The following is an 18,392-nucleotide window of genomic DNA, read 5'->3' on the forward strand; positions in this document are numbered from 1 at the left end:
TGGTATAGAAAGGAATGAAGACTTAAAAGGCATAGAAAATAGACTCCCTAACATAACGTGAGCGACCTCTCTTAAGCTTATAATAATCCTTGCGCACCTCTCCCAATAAAGAGCTTGCTTAGGCTTGCGGAACTTATGTAATATATGAAATATACTAATCAGAGTTAATGGTCATTTATGGACAATTATATTATTGGGTTTGATTGCCTAAAAATATATTGCATTAATGGTTAATTAATGTGCTTGGCTGCTACAAACCCTATAAATATATTATTGACGTTCACTTAAAAGAATCTTGATTCATCCTAATAAAATAAATACCTCTTTGAAAAAGATATCTGACTTGAGAGTCAGAGTGTCTTTTACAGGTCAACAACCCATCAGAGCGGCTTGCGTTCTTGAAGAGAATTGAATGATCGAAAAACAGTAGAGCAAGAAAAAACGATCAACCCTTAAACCAATTCAACTGAGAGCTATCAACAAAATTCAAAATTAAAGTTTTTAAGCCAAAGATTAACTTTTTTTTATTATGCTAAAAATAAAATACATCAATATTTATAATATTTAACAAATAAGTGGCATAAATAATTTTTTATTTTATTTTAAAAATGTAACTAGTACATCTTTGTTATATTTTGTATGCATTTTTACAATATTTTTTTTATGAAAACTTACTTTAAATATGTTTCCATGACAACGTAAGACCAATTGTTTTTTTCTTCGATTTTCATATGATACTGAATGGTCAATGTGCGTTCAAACATGAGTGGGGCCCACATCTAAACTCAGATTATTTGTCCTTTTTTATGCCTTTTGCATGGAAACATCTAATGGGCCGATCGAGATTCGTCCTCCACTCTCTTTCTATTCTCTCTCTAGACATTAAAATAGAAGTTCTGTTCTTCTCTGTTTACAATTCGCGCTGAAATCCAAGTTCTTGCCGTGCACCACTGCTTCACTGCACACTCTAGGTACCCCAAATTTCTCAACCTTATGAAATTCTATTTACTGTCTCGTTTTTAGTTTTTAGTTTTTAGTTTTTCTTTTTTTTTTTTTTTTTTTTTTTTTTTTTTTTTTTTTTTTTTTTTTTTTTTTTTTTGTGTGTGTGTGTGTGTGTTCACTGTGCTATTCGGGTTGATTGAAACTTTTCTGGGTTTTATAGAATTACCCTTTTTCAGTTTTCATATTTTGCTGGTGGGTTTTCTCTTGTTTCCGTGAAAGTTGTTTCTGTTGAAGTTTTTTACTTTCTGCATCTCCAAGCACTGTAGTTTAGAATTCGATTGTGAAGTTTGCGTATCTTTATTGCTATGTTGGTATGTTGTATTCCGTTGTCTTTTCTGTACTGTCCCTTTATTATTTAAACAGCTTCGTAGTTTTACTGGGAAAGTTGAGGGGTTCTGAATTGAGAGTGTGATGTCGTTTATGCATAGTTAATGTGAGTTGGTCTGCTAAATTGCGAAACTTTGGCTGTGGAAATATTCATGCGGTTCTCTTGTCTCTTTGCCCCCAACTTTGGTGTTTAATTTATTTATTTTTTGTTTTTATGATGTCAAAATAGTATCACCTGTTTTAGTGTGTATTGTGCAAGGTTAGTGTTGTCTGAGGATGTAATTTGTTTTCTTTGCTCCTTTTTGATATGCAAACAAACAATTTGTTTCTTGGGAAACTGAATGATTCAGTTTTCCTTTGGCAGCTGCGGAGGCTGTTTATTGGATTGGTGATTTTATTAAATTTTTTGCTTTTAAGTTTGATTTTTGTCGTTGTGTTCGTCGTAATTATTCCTTTTGTCACGACATATGCTGAAGGAGAGATTTGGTATTTATAACTCGTTAGATCTTTGCCACTTGTTTATACTTGAATGCTGGTTGGTTACAATTATTATGTTTCATGATCTGGATTTGTGCTTTTTAACTGGTGTTGTTTATGGTGTTTATTGTCATTTTCTACTAGTATATAATGAGTTGTTGTTTCTCTAATAATTTGATGCTGAATTAATGTGCAGATAGAATTTATAGACCAACAATTGCATAAAGCGAAAAGCAAGACTAGATTTGTGATAATGGGGGCCTCGAGCTCCAAAATGGATGATGATAAGGCACTCCAGCTGTGTCGTGAAAGGAAGAAATTTGTTAGGCAAGCACTTGATGGGCGCTGCTCTTTAGCAGCTGCTCATGTTTCGTATATCCAGTCACTGAAAAGTACAGGAACAGCTTTGAGAAAATTCACAGAACCTGATGCATCAATTAGCAATGCCACACTGGAGCCACTGGAGAAAACCCTGTCCCAGTTCTCACTTTCTTCACGATCTGTTTCTCAACACATTGATACAACTGAAACCTTTTCTCCAACTCCCTCTCCTCCTAGTTCTAGTAAGTTCCAAGCAAATCATATGAAATTTAGCTCCAGTTCTTCTAAAAAGGTTGAAGAAAAACTACCTGTTCCTGTTGTTGGAATAGTAACATCATCAGGTACTCCACACGATGCTGCTGCTCAACCCCCTGAAAAGTTTGATCCATCAGCATCTGCTGGAGATTATTCTCTTCCAGTTGAAACTCCACCGTGGGATTATTTTGGTCTCTTTCATCCTATTGATCATCAATTTTCTTTTCAAGAAGCGAAGGTCATGCATCAAGATACGGTGGGGAATGCTGATGATATAACACAACTTATGGAGGAGGAAGGAATTCCTGAATTAGAAGATGATGAGAAGGTTTCTTCTCATGGTAAGGAAGACTCTACGGACTCTGAAGATGAATTTGATGATGAGCCTGGCACAGATAACCTAGTCCAAAGGTTTGAAAATTTTAATAGAGTTAATGACCATGTTAGAGCCAATGGCTCACCTGCCACAATTAAGCCTCTGAAAGGGCATTCTGCTTCTGAATTTGAACATGTGAATGTGGAGAAGGGGAACTCTCCTATTGTATCACAATCAGAGACAGCTTCTACAGAAGTTGAACTTCCAACCGAATCAAATAAATTGATGGAGAATGAAAATCACAGTGAAAAAGTTGTTCCTAAGGATATCTTTTCTGGCATGAAAGATATTGAATTCCTCTTTGTTAAAGCTTCCGAATCTGGTAAAGAGGTTCCAAGAATGCTTGAGGCAAATAAGTTGCACTTTCGTCCTCTACTACCAGCTAAAGAAAGTAATTTTTCGAGCTCTCTAGTTTCCATGTGTTTCCTTGTTAGTTTCTTATAGTTTTGATAATATTAAATTTTAGAAATTTTAGGAGGATATTTGACAAGATCACGTGGATAGAAATATTGACAAATATTCTGGGCACTGTTAAAATTAACATGCCTTGAGCTGGCTATCTGTTTGTCACTCTTAGTCATGTGAAAATGTCACATTAGAGTATTCAAATCCATTTATAGAAGAGACAAATAAATAAATGATGCTTTTATGATATGCTGCACTTTTCCTTGTTATATATATGTCACTTAAGATATAGACAACAACAATGGCTTGACTAAAACAATAGAATTGTTTACCCTTTGGCTAGGCAGCTTCTGTTTAAATGTCCATAACCTAGATCATGATACTTTGAAGAAAATATCTTGTTCTTCTTTGGGTTTAAAAAAAATTCAATTTATAAGAGGTTTTGAAAGTTTCTTTTCATTATTCACTTCAAGATTAAATGCTTTGAAGCTTAAACATGAAATTATTATCATAACAGGTCGTTCAGCTGCACCCTCATTTTTAAAGGCATGTTTCTCATGTGGGGAAGACCCAAGTCAGCTTCCAGAAGGTAATTTCATATTCCTTTTCTGTTGAACTCTCACATTGCTAGGACTTTTGTAGATATTGTGTGTATAAGTAGGAAATATAATATCCTCTTATTATATGTTTGTATTGTTGGAGTCGTGCATGAGGTTATTGGAAGTTTATAATGAATTTCAGCAGGAGCAGATCTGGTCTACTTAAACTGTTGATATTTTTCATGATCCTAACCTTTTTTGTGCTTATATTGGTGTCTAACGACTCTCCAATTTGCTGAGATTACAAGCTTTTTAGAAGTCTCTCAATCTGTAGTGACCGACTGCTGTTTGTTGAAAGCTGTTTCTGGAATCCTATATCTAATTTTTGTTTTCTTTTTTTCACTACATCTTCTTAGAACCTGCTCAAAACTCGGTTAAGTACTTAACTTGGCAAAGGACTATGTCATCCTTATCCTCTTCATCCAGAAACCCTTTGGGACCAAACTCAAAAGATGATATAGAGGACCTTACGAAAAATCTTTTTGATAGTTTGTGCATGATCTCTGGAAGTCATGCGTCAACCTTGGATAGATTATATGCATGGGAAAGGAAGCTCTATGATGAAGTGAAGGTACTGTATACTGTGTATTTCTCAGCACCATTTAGACTTTTCTTTATTTGGCATGTTATGTTTTTATAGTAGGATGTTGCAGAAGTCATGGTTTGGATGTCAGAATAAGCCCAAAAGTTCTTTTCTTAACAAGTTATTAAGCAATAAGGTGTATGCAATGTTAGAAAGGATATCAACTGTTTCTCAGTGAAACAGTTTACTAATTTGACACAGGTTCTTTTAATTTTGCATACAAGGTAGGGACAATTATTATTCTGATTTGTAGCATTTCATTCTTTATGGCCCACTTGATACCCTATTGTGGATATATTGAGATATACGGTGAAGAGACAAGAACAAACTCTATGTGTGTTGCAACATAGGGACATGTGTATGTATAAGAGTCTCATTCAAAGAAATATAAAGAGATGAGCAAGGCCCACATATTTAGTTACATTTAACATTCCCCTTAAGTTGGTGCATATAAATCACATAAACCAAATTTGTTACAAATGTAATCAATTCTAGGACCCCAAAATGACTTAGTGGAGATATCTGCCAACTATTTTTTAGAGTAAAGAAATTGAGTGGTGATGTTTCCATATGCAATTTTTTTTTTTCACAAAATGTGACAATCTACCTCAATTGGTTTAGTCCTCACTGAATTTGAAAAAATATGTAGGGCAACTTGGTTATCATAGATAAGAGCCATTTGTGTGAACTCCCCAAATCTGAATTGTTCAAGCAACTGTCTTAGCCAAATAAGGTCATATGTGGTAGAGGTTATAGCTCTATATTTTGCCTCTGCATTTGATCTTGCTACTACCATCTGCATCTCGCTTTTCTAGAATATCAAGTTGTCCCCAATAAAGACACAATATCTAGAGGTGGATCTCTTGCATTTGATCTTGCTACTACCGTTTGCATCTTACTTTTCTAGGAGATAAAGTTGTCCCCAATAAAGACACACTATCTGGAGGTGGATATGTAGTCAGAAGGAGATCTATAGCCCAATTTGCATCTGAATAACCCATAACACTAGTGTGATTATTATGACCATATAACGAACCTATTTTAGGGGCACCTTTAATTTACTTCAAAATGCGAATAATTGCGTTCAAATGTCTTGGACATGGAGGATTTAGAAACTTACTAACCACATTAACTGTAAAGGAAATGTCAGGACGAGTAACTATGAAATAGTTCAATTTTTCAACAAGTTTTCTGTATTTATTAGGATTAGGAAGTAGCTCCCCATGGGTGAGTCAATGGGCTTGGATGTCATTAGTCCAATTTCCTCTCAAATATCCTATTTATTATTCCTTTGAGAAATGACAATTCTATTGTTGGATTGTGCTACCTAAATCTCCAAATAATATTTGAATTGTTAGGGTTTATTTTTTTGGAAATGATGACACAGGTGTGTAAGATGCCATGATGATCACTACTTGTAAGAACAATGTCATCAACATACACTACAAAGTAGATACATGCAATGATTGTGGGACAATAAAATACTGAATGATTAGCTTTGCATCGAGTCATACCAAATTGTTGGACAACTTCACTGAATGTACCAAGCCATGCCCTTAATTTAGCAAACCAAGAGGTTGCTCTATATAAATTTCCTACAACAAATCACCATGAAGGAAAAACTTCTTGACATCCAAATGATAAAGAAGACGATGAAAAGCAGCCATGGCAATGAATATCTGATAGAAAGCCATCTTAGTGATGAGGGAGGTGTCACCATAGTCCAATATCAATATCCAAGTATAACCTCTGGCTACCAAAGAAGCTTTGAGTCGATCGATAATGCCATCAAGACTAACTTTGACAGCAAAGATTCACTTACCACCAACAAGAAATTTTCTAGAAGGAAAAGGAATGAGATCTTAAGTTCCACTGTTTTGAATAGCACACAATTCAACCATCATAGCTTGTCTCCAGTCAGGTTGGGCTAAAACATCATCTACAATTTTGGAAGAAAGAAATTTATAAAGGGATGGAGACAATTGATGATTGCTTGGAGCAATATAATGTGATGAAGGATTATGAGTAGAGTGTATGCCTTTATGAAAAGCAATTAGAAGATCAAACTCTGTCCCTAGGGAAGAGTTAATAGATGGCCTATCTAAAGGGGGTAGATGTTGGCAGTAGTACACCCAAAGAGGAGGTAACAATGGTGGATCAGGTGGTACATGAGACACAATTGCATTATTAAAGGCAAGAAGGGTGGTAACAGTGCTAGTTGGGCTATCAGAGGGGGGAGAAATAGGCCTAAAATAGAGAGAAATTCCATAAAAGGTAGCATAAGTTAATGTCATATAGTGATGAAGGACGGTGGACTTGTACCCTCTTTGAGATTAAGAGAAACCTAAAAGGACAAATTTGTGAAACCAGCATATAATTTATCAAGGTCAAGAATATGAATGTGGACAAAGCATGTAGACTCAATGAATTAAAGAGGTGAGAGGTTAGGTGCTTTATTGGGAAAATAAATTAAAATGATGGATTTGGTTATCTAATTAAAGCAGCACTTGCAACAATTGGATTTTTATCTACAATAGCTTGTTTTAAATACTCTCGACGACAGTAATATGGCATAGCAACGGTAGTGGTGGCGATGCCCACGACGAGACATTGTTAGCATTGGCTCTGGATGAATAGAGATGGAAGCGTGACGGGGAGCTCTCAATCGGTGAGGTTGGTTTGAAAGAACCCACTTCATCTTCCTTATTCACAAGTGGCTCCATCTTCTTCTTCTCACATCCAAATTGTGTGAGTAAGGTTTGAATTGGTGTTTTATAAAAACGTGCACTTTTTTACAACATTGTAATCAATTGTCATGCAGATATGCTTTTGTGCTTGTGGTTTTCATTACACAGAAACATACAGTGTGCATACACAGATATAATCACATCATAATCACAATAGTATGCATAAACAACACAATATGTCCAACATATGCATTTAACATATTATATGCATTTATCACAGTACGCATAAACAACACAATATGTCCAACATATGCATTTAACATATTATATGCATTTATCACAGTACGCATAAACAACACAATATGTCCAACATATGCATTTAACATATTATATGCATTTATCACAGTACGCATGTACATATTCCATATATGTATTTCATAACACAAATACTTTTCTGTTGTGACATGACAACATCCATGTGTTGTTACTATCAATGTGTTGTCATCATAAAAAACCAACATAACAGGGATTGGATTCATCGATCACATTGCTCCCCCTATCAACACTATTTTATTTGAAATCTCAATAAAAATATTGTTTTACCAACATAGACTTGAATGAAAAGGAAAATTCTAAGGCTGAAAGATTGTCCAAAATATCTCTCGACATCTTCCTCAATACCTGTATTATCATCTGTCCCCTTATAAAACGATCATTGCAAGTAGAAACCATCCATGCAAGGGTAAGCTAACATACAAACATCAAAACATCGTAACAACATACACATACATCATATTATAACAACCCACTTAAACCTTACATAGTCACAATGTCTTAATAACATCATACAATTACATCAATTATTTCATACAATGTTAGGAAGTTGAAGGTATATGAGAGGAGGAATAAAAGAGGAGGGAATTAAAGGTGGGAAAAGAGGTTAATTAGTGAAGAGAGAGAGTATAAATAAAAATAGAATAGGTTGAGGAGAGGATTATGTCAGATTTCTTTTGGGTATAGATTGAACATCTTTTCCAGTGAAGGAAGGTTGGCTTCCTTGGGGGGTGCGTACTTGTATTTTTCTATACTTTACAGAATCAATAATACATATACATTTACATCCATTACTGTTGTTTGAGTGTTGAGGTGAGAAGAGGGTGTTGATTGGGTTACTTGAACAATGTAACCTAACACAACCACACAAAACATGTCATCACTGCAATTTATACAACCATTAGTAAACTCAATGTCAGTAACCGGTTTGTAACTCTCGCACGCAACTTACCAATAGCCTTCACATTTAGTGCATCTTAGAGCACTTGTCCTATCCATTGGCAAAGATTTTCTGTCATGCTTGTGCTTCTTTCTAAACTTAGCAATCTTGTCATTTGGTTTTATAATTCTGGACACCAAGGTATTGACATCGTCTACCAAGTGCAAACTCCTAGGATGTGTGTGTTTCTTGCAATTCATGCTCTTTTGTCCTTTGAGAACCTGAACCTTCCCATAGATCCTATTTTTCCCTTGTATTTTGCAAATATGTATAACCACTTCTAGAATAATACCTCTATTGGAACATGTTGCATTGTGCACTGTTGCTAAAATCCTGCAAAGGTTGGTAAACAAAGTAATGGAATATATCTAGGTCCTCACCACTAGTGTTTCTGTTAGGAACTCAGAATTGAAAAGAGAAAGAAGAGTAATATTCTTTATTGCATAGATTGAAAAGAACACAAAAATAGAAGAGCACTCTCTCCTCCAAGGGTTTCCCCTTTACAAAGAGTTAAAGCTCAATCTACAAAATAATCCAAAAAGTGTCTAGCATACCAGGACCCCCTAACTATATAAAGGAAACCTCATTCACTCTAGCAACCTAACTAACAACTACTCTTTAATCTGTTTCCTCCTATCATACACATTATATCTTATCAGTTTCACTCAAATTTCATACTTGTAGCCTTTTCTCCAACGTACTCTGTTGTCTTTTATTGCTCAAATTCCCTTTAGCACATGTCAAAGAACTCCAGTAACTTAAACAAAAAGTAAAAACAATGTGAAAAACGTTATGAGATCTAAAACTTGACTCAAAAGGCCAAGTAAAACAACAGTCTAGACAAAACTTTAAAGAAATTTAAAAACTCAACAATAAAGCTATAAATAAATAGGACTACCAAAAGAATTAATTTTGATGTGGAAACTCGATAATAAATACTAAATGCAAAATTCAACCGATCCATTATTCATAAGATAGAGCAGCAAATTAATTGTATTGGACTCTTTAATTTCCATTTTGTTGTGGATCCTTACTTTTCTATTCTTTTCAATTTTTTTGGATCCAATAATTTTTCCCTTTAATTTTACAATCCAAACACACGAACACAGAACATGCTACAAAACACTAGCCTCGTTGGATGAGTTAGCTAGTTGGGCGAGTAAGCTCTCTGACTTCTCTTGCTGGATGAAATGGACCGCTGGCTGGGAGAGAGTGTCATTCAACAAAACCTAGAATTTGACACATAATGCCCTTCAAAAATTCCAAAACTCATGCATATCAATTACTTATATTTCTAAACTCATGCATATCAATTACTTATACTTCAAGAACCAAGAGAACCCTCTCTTGAATGAAACTAATTTCATAAATTGACCAGTCAAAGGTGTCCTACATCTGTCTTTGAGACACTTATAAATAGACTTAAATACCTGAGAACTCTAAAGAAAAGCCTAAAGGCATTGGGCTTCAAATTAACTTAAAATCCTAAAGCAGAAAAACAGAATGGACTCGTCACAAACAACATACTTGTCACCCAGCCGCCACTCGCCTAAAGACACTCGTCGACTAACAAATTTTTTAATCTGTAAAACCATAAATAAATGATCACCCAGCGACAATATACTTGCCCAGCAAAATTTAAAACTTTAAAAAAGAAAATTACAATGACTCAAGCTATGATCTTCATATTTTTTAAATTTCAAGCTTCTTTTATCATCTTGAGCCTTGAAGAGATTTGTTCTTCTAATCTTTTATTCTTTGACCTTATTATAGATCCTTTTAACGTCCATCCTCTTTATATTCTTCTTGTATCGGTTCCGGTGATAAGCCTCTATCAAGAGTAGTCTTGAAAAATGTGACTTCAGATGAAATAATATATCATTGAATTGAGGACAAAAATAATAATACCCCTTTTGAAGGTGAGTAACCAAGAAAAATATGTAGATTTGGCAAAATGTTTATCTTTATCTAAAGTAAAATCATGGACAAAGCATGTGCAACCAACAACACAAAGAGGAAGGGAGTAAAGATCTTTTGTTAGATATAAGAGTGATAAACCTAATTATTAAGAACAGAAAAAAATTATTTGAATGTTATGTCAAATGCAAATTATGTGCTATGTATTTATACCAATTTACAGAATCAGATATAATAAATTCTTATCTAATAATTAGAAATCAACGACCCTAATTTCCTAGAATCTGTAATAGCTACTGACTAACAAATTTGTAAAGCAAATGACTAATTATGAAGGTAAAGCAAATTAAATTTATCACTTTTTCATCCTTCATATTATTGAATGCATAAATTTATGATTTGCACATATGTGTACATGGTTCAGGTTATGCTCAGGTCACAGTATCTGAATCTCAATTATGTGGAACCTTGCAAAAGATTTGTCTCTGATTATCAGTTCCGATTCCTTTTATGTTTTTAATCATATTGAATAGATTCTCGACCTATTTCTACTAATTGCAGGCAAGTGGTATGATCAGAAGGGAATATGACATGAAGTGTAAAGTCTTACAGCATCTGGAATCAAAAGGAGAAAAGACTTATAAAATTGATAAAACACGTGCTGTAGTCAAGGATCTGCATTCAAGAATTAGAGTTGCGATTCTCAGGATAGACTCTATATCAAAGAGGATTGAGGAATTGCGGGATAACGAGCTCCAGCCTCAACTTGAGGAGTTGATTGAAGGGTATGATTCTATAGATTCTTCTTATTTTTCCCAATGCCACTTTTTATGCTGTTTTGTGATAGCTTTATATTATGATATTTCAGTAGGGATGAGAAAACAGTTTTAGAGTGCCTTTAATTTTCAGAAGTTTGTTTATTGTGACTGTCATTCTAGGTCTCACTCAGACAACTGAAACACAGTTTCAAATTGTTATTTATTTATTTCTTATAGTGAATAGAGTTTAAATTGGTTATCCCTAGGCCTCTATTAAATGATTGTTATTATTCTATGCTCGTAGGGTTGTGACTGTATTTTGTATAATAACTTTGTAAAATGGATCAACATTTGTTTTTCCTAGGTATGTCTATAGATAAGAACTTCTTGCTTTTTGTTTTCTTTTTGCTTATGATGTTTATATTTTGCTGTGGTGGCAGGTTAATTCGGATGTGGGAAGTGATGTTTGAGTGCCACAAACTTCAGTTTCAGATAATGTCTGCAGCCTATAACAACAGCCATACCAGAATGGTCACTAATTCTGAACTACGCAGACAAATTACTTCCTATCTTGAAGGTGAACTTCACTATCTATCCTCAAGTTTTAGCAAGTGGATTGGAGCTCAAAAGTCCTATCTAGCGGCCATAAATGGATGGCTCTACAAATGTGTCTCTCTTAAACAAAAAACAAGCAAGAAAAGGAGACCCCAACGACCACTCCTAAGTTATGGTCCTCCACCAATATATGTCACCTGTGAAATCTGGTTAGAAAAACTTGGTGAATTACCCCTCCAAGATGTTCTAGATTCCATAAAGAGTTTGGCCGGTGAAACCGCTCGGTTCTTGCCGCATCAAGAGAAGAACCAGGGCAAAGGTTCAAAGAACCCCCAGATGAAATATTGGAATGCTCATATCCGCAGTGAATCATCAGATAATCTACTGAGAGATGACCCACCAGAGGATTGGGATTCAGGTTTCGATCGATTTCGGGCAAGCTTTCTTGAGTTTGTTGCTCACTTAAGTAATTTTGCCGGGTCTTCTGTCAAGATGTACACTGAACTAAGACAAGCAATTCAGAATGCTAAGAATTACTATTATCATAGGTCTAATTCTCAGGTTCAAGATGGTCAGTGGAATTCTCAAAATTCTCAACCGCAAGATGATAATTCCAAATCTCAATCTCAAGTTTCCAATTCTGAAAATAAAAAACCCTAACAATAAGCAAAGGGTTGCATAAAACATGGTGGAGGTGCAGCATTGTAGCATTAGTTGATCTAATGAATGTTGAGTTTCATACAAAGTCTATTGCATAAAACATGGTGGAGTTGAAGGATTGTAGGTTTGGTTAAACTAATAAATGTTGAGTTTCATACAAAGTCCATTGGATGTGGCATTTGTACATGAAAGAAAGAAAAAGGAAGGAATAAAGTATTTATAGGATGACCATACTTATATGATAGTTTCATCTTTTGAATAATACTGTACAAGGGAGTGGTTACATTACAGGTTAGGCAAAGCTGTTGTTGGTTGGTTCTGTTGAAGTGTTGTTTATGCAAAGAGAAGGAACTTGTCAAATGTCATTTTTGTTAACACATATAGGACTTTTACTTATTTTCATTACTGATGTAATTATTTGAATTTATGGTGTGCATATATGAGCATTGGTTAATGTTTATTTGAATTTTGTAATGGAATACTGACAGAGGGTATCTCTTAAATAAGCTTCCTGCTAGGGATAGCAATGGAATGGGGGCGAGAACGGGTATATTTTATCTTATATCCATCTCCAAATAAAAAATTCATTCACATCTTCAAATTCAAACCTAATATGGAATTTTTTGTAGCATCTTCACTTTCATTGAATTTACGTCCATACCCGTGCTTATACTTGTATTTGTCTATTTTTTTTACTGTTTCAATATTAATTAACTTTTACAAAATAATAAAAAGATCTTGCAAATAAAATATAATATTGTTAAATATTCAATGTCAATATTAAATATCTATAAAGAAATTATAATTATATAATTGTTTTAAATAAATTTTCATGACAATCAAAACATTTATTAAATTTGTAAATATTAATAAAACAAAGTTGATAAAAATATTTTATATAAAACCCAAAAAATAATAATGAAAATTAATACAATAAAATAAACTAGTTTTTGTTATTATCATTTTATGTGTAGTTTGGTGTTAGATTATTGATGGATAAATAAATTAAATTATAGTTTTATATATTTATTGTTTTGTTTATATATGATGTGTTGTGTATGATGTATAGATATGGTTGTGTATATAATTAAATGTGAAATTATGGTGTAGTAGTTGGAGTGAGCTTTTAAAGGAGAGGGTCACGGTTCAATTCCATGTAAACCTAGTTTTCTTGCATTTATTTTCCTTCTTTTGCTTACAAAGTAAAGAAACTTTCTTTTTAAACATATTTATTTTGTCTAAACTTGGTGGGCTCCATAACTTCAATGTGAGCGTTATTCCCTATTCTATGTGTCATCACACAATTGCATCTTTGCCATTCCTTTTTTATAATATTTAATGTAGTGGTTAAAAATTTTAGCGTCTCGATATTTTGACATCAATTTTTTAATACCATTTTTACACTGCTACGTGGCGGCTTTCTATTGGTTGGTTATTTTTTTTTTAAAATAAATAAACATTAGTTTCAAGATTGAGGACGAAATTTGTATTTTGGATTTCCATGTGTTGTCCTTTCCTGTTTCTTTCGAGTGAAAATGTCTTTCTCTGCCATTTCTCCATCTTCGTTTCATTTCTCCTTCTTCGATCTCATTGTCGTTGGTGGCTGTCGCGTGTTGGTGGTTCGCTTTCGCTGTCGTGTGTTGGTGGCTTGCTTTCTTCGTCGCGTCTTGGTGGCTGTCGCGTCTTGGTGGTTCGCTTTCACCGTCGCGTCTTGATGGTTGTCGTTGTTGCTTGTTGGGTGTCCGAAATGGTGAGTTCCATTAACCAGGTTCCTCTGACGACCAAGGTAAAATGGCTCTTCCTTCAAACATTCGGTTTTTCCCTTTTCTCTTAAGTTTGCAGTTGTTTTTGTTTTAGGGTTTTGAACTTTTATGGTTGATGCAGTTGACGGTTCGACATTCATTTTCAACAAAATATATTTCAACTTTGAACGAACACTTGACAAAGGAGCACCGGTCAATGATTTCAGAGACTCCTTTTCGTTGGTTCTTAGATTTGAGTCGTACAATTAGAATAGGTAAGAATATATTGAGTGAGTTAGTGGTTAAGTGGGTGGAATCTATTTAGTGTTTATGTGTGAGTAGAGGGAGGAAACTGAGGTTTGGGTAGTCCATAATGGATGAAAGATCCAATGTTGGTGTCATAACCAAGTTAACATGGTGTCAACTTTGACCTTTGCTGGCTATTTTAATGATAACTTTTCCCACCGAGCTCCAAATGATGTGATTCTTTTTTATTAGAAACTAGACTTAAAAATCTTTCCAATGACTATTAATTTTCAATTTTTGGACATCTCAGTAGGTACAATTTATTCCTTCAACTTGACGCTTTATATATTCCTGCTGACCTTTGCTGGTTGTTTTGCCCATAACATTCTCCACCAAACTCCAAATGAGTTGATTCTTGTTTTGTTGGAATCTAGACTCAAAGACCTTTCAAATTATGCATTGGTAATCAAGTTTAGGGCTTTTTGGCCATTGTAATCGATTACAAGAATATTGTAAACGATTACACGAACAAAAATCTGGTTTTGTACAAGAACTTGTGTTGTAGGAGCCAACTTTGGGCATATAAGTAACCAAAGAAATTTTACGTAATTTTTTCATATTTCTTGAATGTATGAGACTTCTTTTTAGTGTTTAAGTGTGAGTGGGACCTCAAAACTAAGGTTTGGCCAACCCATAGTAATCTCACAAACATTGTTTCTTTCGTTAATGGTGGAGTTCCAAAACATGACTTCCCATAATCTACTCACACCTAAACATCAAAATCAATTGTAAACCATTGGATTCATGTCAAAAACTTATTAATATTGCGCGTTACTTTGTCATCAAAATATACACAACGCAAATGAAATGAAATTGCACATTAAGTAATCATGAAAAATATCATCTTATTGCAATAATAATTTATACATAAATATCTTACAAAGCAAAAAATCCATCTTCGTCTAAATAAAAACAAAATCTCTACAAATGAAACTAATCCTATAACAATCCATATTCCGCTAATGTTTCCATTCTTCTAATGTTTTCATTGTCCAGGATCCACTCCCAATATGCTACAACCTTGGATAAAACTTCAATCCTGGGTGGCTTGCGGCAAAGAGGCACAATGGAAAAATGGTGGACACGAAGGTTAGGGTTCGCCTAACACGAAAATGCCAATGCTCGAGAAGATGGTTAGGGTTCGCACAACACACGAAAACCACAAAACAACACGACACCTAGAAGGCACAATACCAATGGTGGATAGGGACGTCCAAGACGACTTCAATGCTGCACAACAAGGTGCCAAGTCGCACCACAAACAAAGAGTATAACAGAGTGGGAGACCAACCAAGAGGAATGATGGAGATGAAGATGGGCCAAGACTTTAGGGTTCCATAGAAAGACGAGAGAGTTGAGAAAATGAGAGTGATGAGAGAGACAAACCGCGAATGAAAGAAGAATAGGGAAAGCATGAAAAGAAATTTCGTATTTTCCCTTCCCATAATACCCTCCTCTGATTAATTGAATATTGAATTTCTTTTTCAAATTGAGTCAATAGACAACCACCATGTGACGGTGTCAAAACAGTATCAAAATTTTGGTGCAAAGAAGCGTTTTCCAAAATTTTAACTTTCTCTAATTCCAATTCATTAATGGTCCCACCAATATATGATTGCACCCCACACTCCACCATCAAATTTTTCTTCTTTTCCTTCTTCCAATATATGAATGCACACTCACACTCACCACTTCCATGAAAGTCAAATTCTTCTTCTTTTTCATCGGTTCTTCTTTAAAAATAAAACAATTCAAAACAAATTTAATTAAATTAATAACAATTAATTTCATTAAATAAAGAAAAAATAATTTAATTATAAATACATAATTTACTTAAAATATAATTACTTAGCTTTAAAATATCTAATAATTAATTTACAAATCAATAAATTAATAAACAAAAAAGTAAAAAAAAAAAATCTTGGATAGCTGAATAAATAATGCTACGAAAAAATTAAACTAAAATAAATGTACAAGAATTAACAACCTAAATAAAATTAAATTAAAAACCTAAAAAAAAAAAAAAAAACTAAAATAAATGTACAAGAATTAACAACCTAAATAAAATTAAATTAAAAACCTAAAAAAAAAAAAAAAACACAAAATGCTAAGGTCTCAATAGATTTAGGAGACCTGTTCAACCTTCAACAGAGGAAAACACCCAAAATATTGAAAGACTTCAACGAATATGGGACATCACGGATCTCGAGATCCGTTGAAGGCTCAACGGATGTCGCATATCCATTGCAGCCTTTGGCGTTTCTCTTCTTCTTCATTTAACATAGAACAAAGGTGCATAGAATCACTAACTTGGATCAGAGACAACAATAATGGAAGTACTAAACTCTACAGCACCACAAACCCACCATGAATCAAGCAACAGATGATAAATTAAAAAAAAAAGGAAATATGAAAAATTAGAGAAAAAGGAAGAGGAGAATAAGAGAGGAAGAAAGAAAATAAGAGTGTGGGAATGAGGGTGTGAGGGTGTAATGTACAATTGAGTGAATAAGAGAGTAAAAAATTAAGATTTAAAAAGAAAAGTTAAAACAAATAAAGAGTAAAAGTAAATAAGAGTATTTTTGAAATTAAAAAAAAAATTGAAGAGATACATAGAAAAATGTGTGGTGGTGGAAGAAGTAATGCTCCTTCAATGTTTGGTTTCTAGGTCCAATCACAATTTATCCAACAAACTCTCATATAACAACGTTCTTGCTTTAGCCACAAATCAGACTTAGGTACAAAATTATTTGATTGAATGTTTGCCAAAAACTATATATAATACACAAAAGTTACTTTTAAAAATCAAATTTACAAAAATTAAAATTAACAAAAAAATATTAAAATGTTAAGATAAAAGTCCATTATATTTATAAAACCTAAAAGCATAATTAAATGTTCATATTTTTATAAAAGAAATATGTTTCTTTTTTATAGTTTTTTCAATGTGGATACTTTTTACTTAATGATTTATTTTATATTTAAATAACATCGTTAGATGGGATACAACCTCTCTTAATAGTGATTTACATGTTTGTCATTCTTGTGATAAGATCAAACGTCATATCTATTGTTATCAGTTTGGTGTTTATTTAAAATAAATTTTGAAGTTTTAACATTATTATCCACCATTTATTAATTACAAACCATACTTGGTCCAAATAAAGAAACTATTTTCTTCTTTATTTTCTTTTCTTCCTATCAAAGATCTTTTTGAGTCAACACGGCCTCTTCCCCTTTCCCGAATTTTGTTTTCATCACGTGCTATTATTATCCTCAGCACATTTTCAACCAATAAAGTTTATTCACTGAATCGCATTCACTGATGCCATTCTACAACCACTTATTTTCAACCAGCTTAATTGCCCTGATAGCAAAGAAAAGTAACTTTGACACAAAATTCATTGCATCAAAAATTTTAAGAAAAATCTCTTTTAACAATATTATTTTAACAACTTTTTATAATATATACGTGTATATGATTAATCTGTTTTAAATATTTTTTAAACATAAATTTAAATAAACTAATAAATTTAAATAAACTATTAAAGTATTACACTGTTATCAAAATATTATCAAAAAATATTGTTAAAATATCATCCATTCGAATTTGTATATTACTACTTTTACAAACTTTGTCATAAATTTAAATTAATTTGTATGACATAAAAATAAAATTTATGAAGAAATTTTACACCTGTATAAAGTGATGAACTGTCTTTTTTATTTTCTTTTTGCATTTTTGCTGTTACATAATCTTGTAAAACGTTTATCCAAATCCTTGTGTTCAGCTGCGTCGGCCAATTGATGAGATTGTACTTTCCCTGTCGCATGAACAGCACATTAATGGTGTTGAACAATGAAAAGCCCTTCATGATTCATTGACCAATGAGACATCAAAGATGTGAATGGTGTGCCCCACCACACAGTCTGAACAAGCAATCCAAATGGAATTCAACTTAACATCAGCCAAATAACTGTTATGGGGTCAGAACTGCAATGGGGTCCATTTTCACATGGAAAAGGATATGTATAAGAAAAGGCCAGAATAAAGGACAAACCTTTCACCTATCCACTATTTTACCATCTACTGGGTCAAACCGCCACACATTTTTATAGATTATATATATATATATGGTGAAACTAAAA

At 33.5% G+C, this 18,392-nt stretch overlaps 1 protein-coding gene across 1 annotated transcript; it reads left to right on the forward strand.

Annotated features, from left to right (window-relative positions):
- The first annotated feature begins 651 nt into the window (after nucleotides 1-651).
- LOC106775709 (nitrate regulatory gene2 protein) lies at nucleotides 652-12,833 on the forward strand. The gene is made up of 6 exons (XM_014662865.2): nucleotides 652-971; nucleotides 2,003-3,149; nucleotides 3,681-3,752; nucleotides 4,119-4,333; nucleotides 10,784-11,007; nucleotides 11,421-12,833. The coding sequence occupies exons 2-6, from the start codon at nucleotides 2,060-2,062 to the stop codon at nucleotides 12,193-12,195; spliced, it is 2,376 nt and encodes a 791-aa protein (XP_014518351.1). The 5' UTR covers nucleotides 652-971; nucleotides 2,003-2,059; the 3' UTR covers nucleotides 12,196-12,833.
- The last annotated feature ends 5,559 nt before the right edge of the window (nucleotides 12,834-18,392 follow it).

This window comes from Vigna radiata, chromosome 10, assembly GCF_000741045.1.
Source record: "Vigna radiata var. radiata cultivar VC1973A chromosome 10, Vradiata_ver6, whole genome shotgun sequence".
NCBI lineage: Eukaryota > Viridiplantae > Streptophyta > Magnoliopsida > Fabales > Fabaceae > Vigna > Vigna radiata.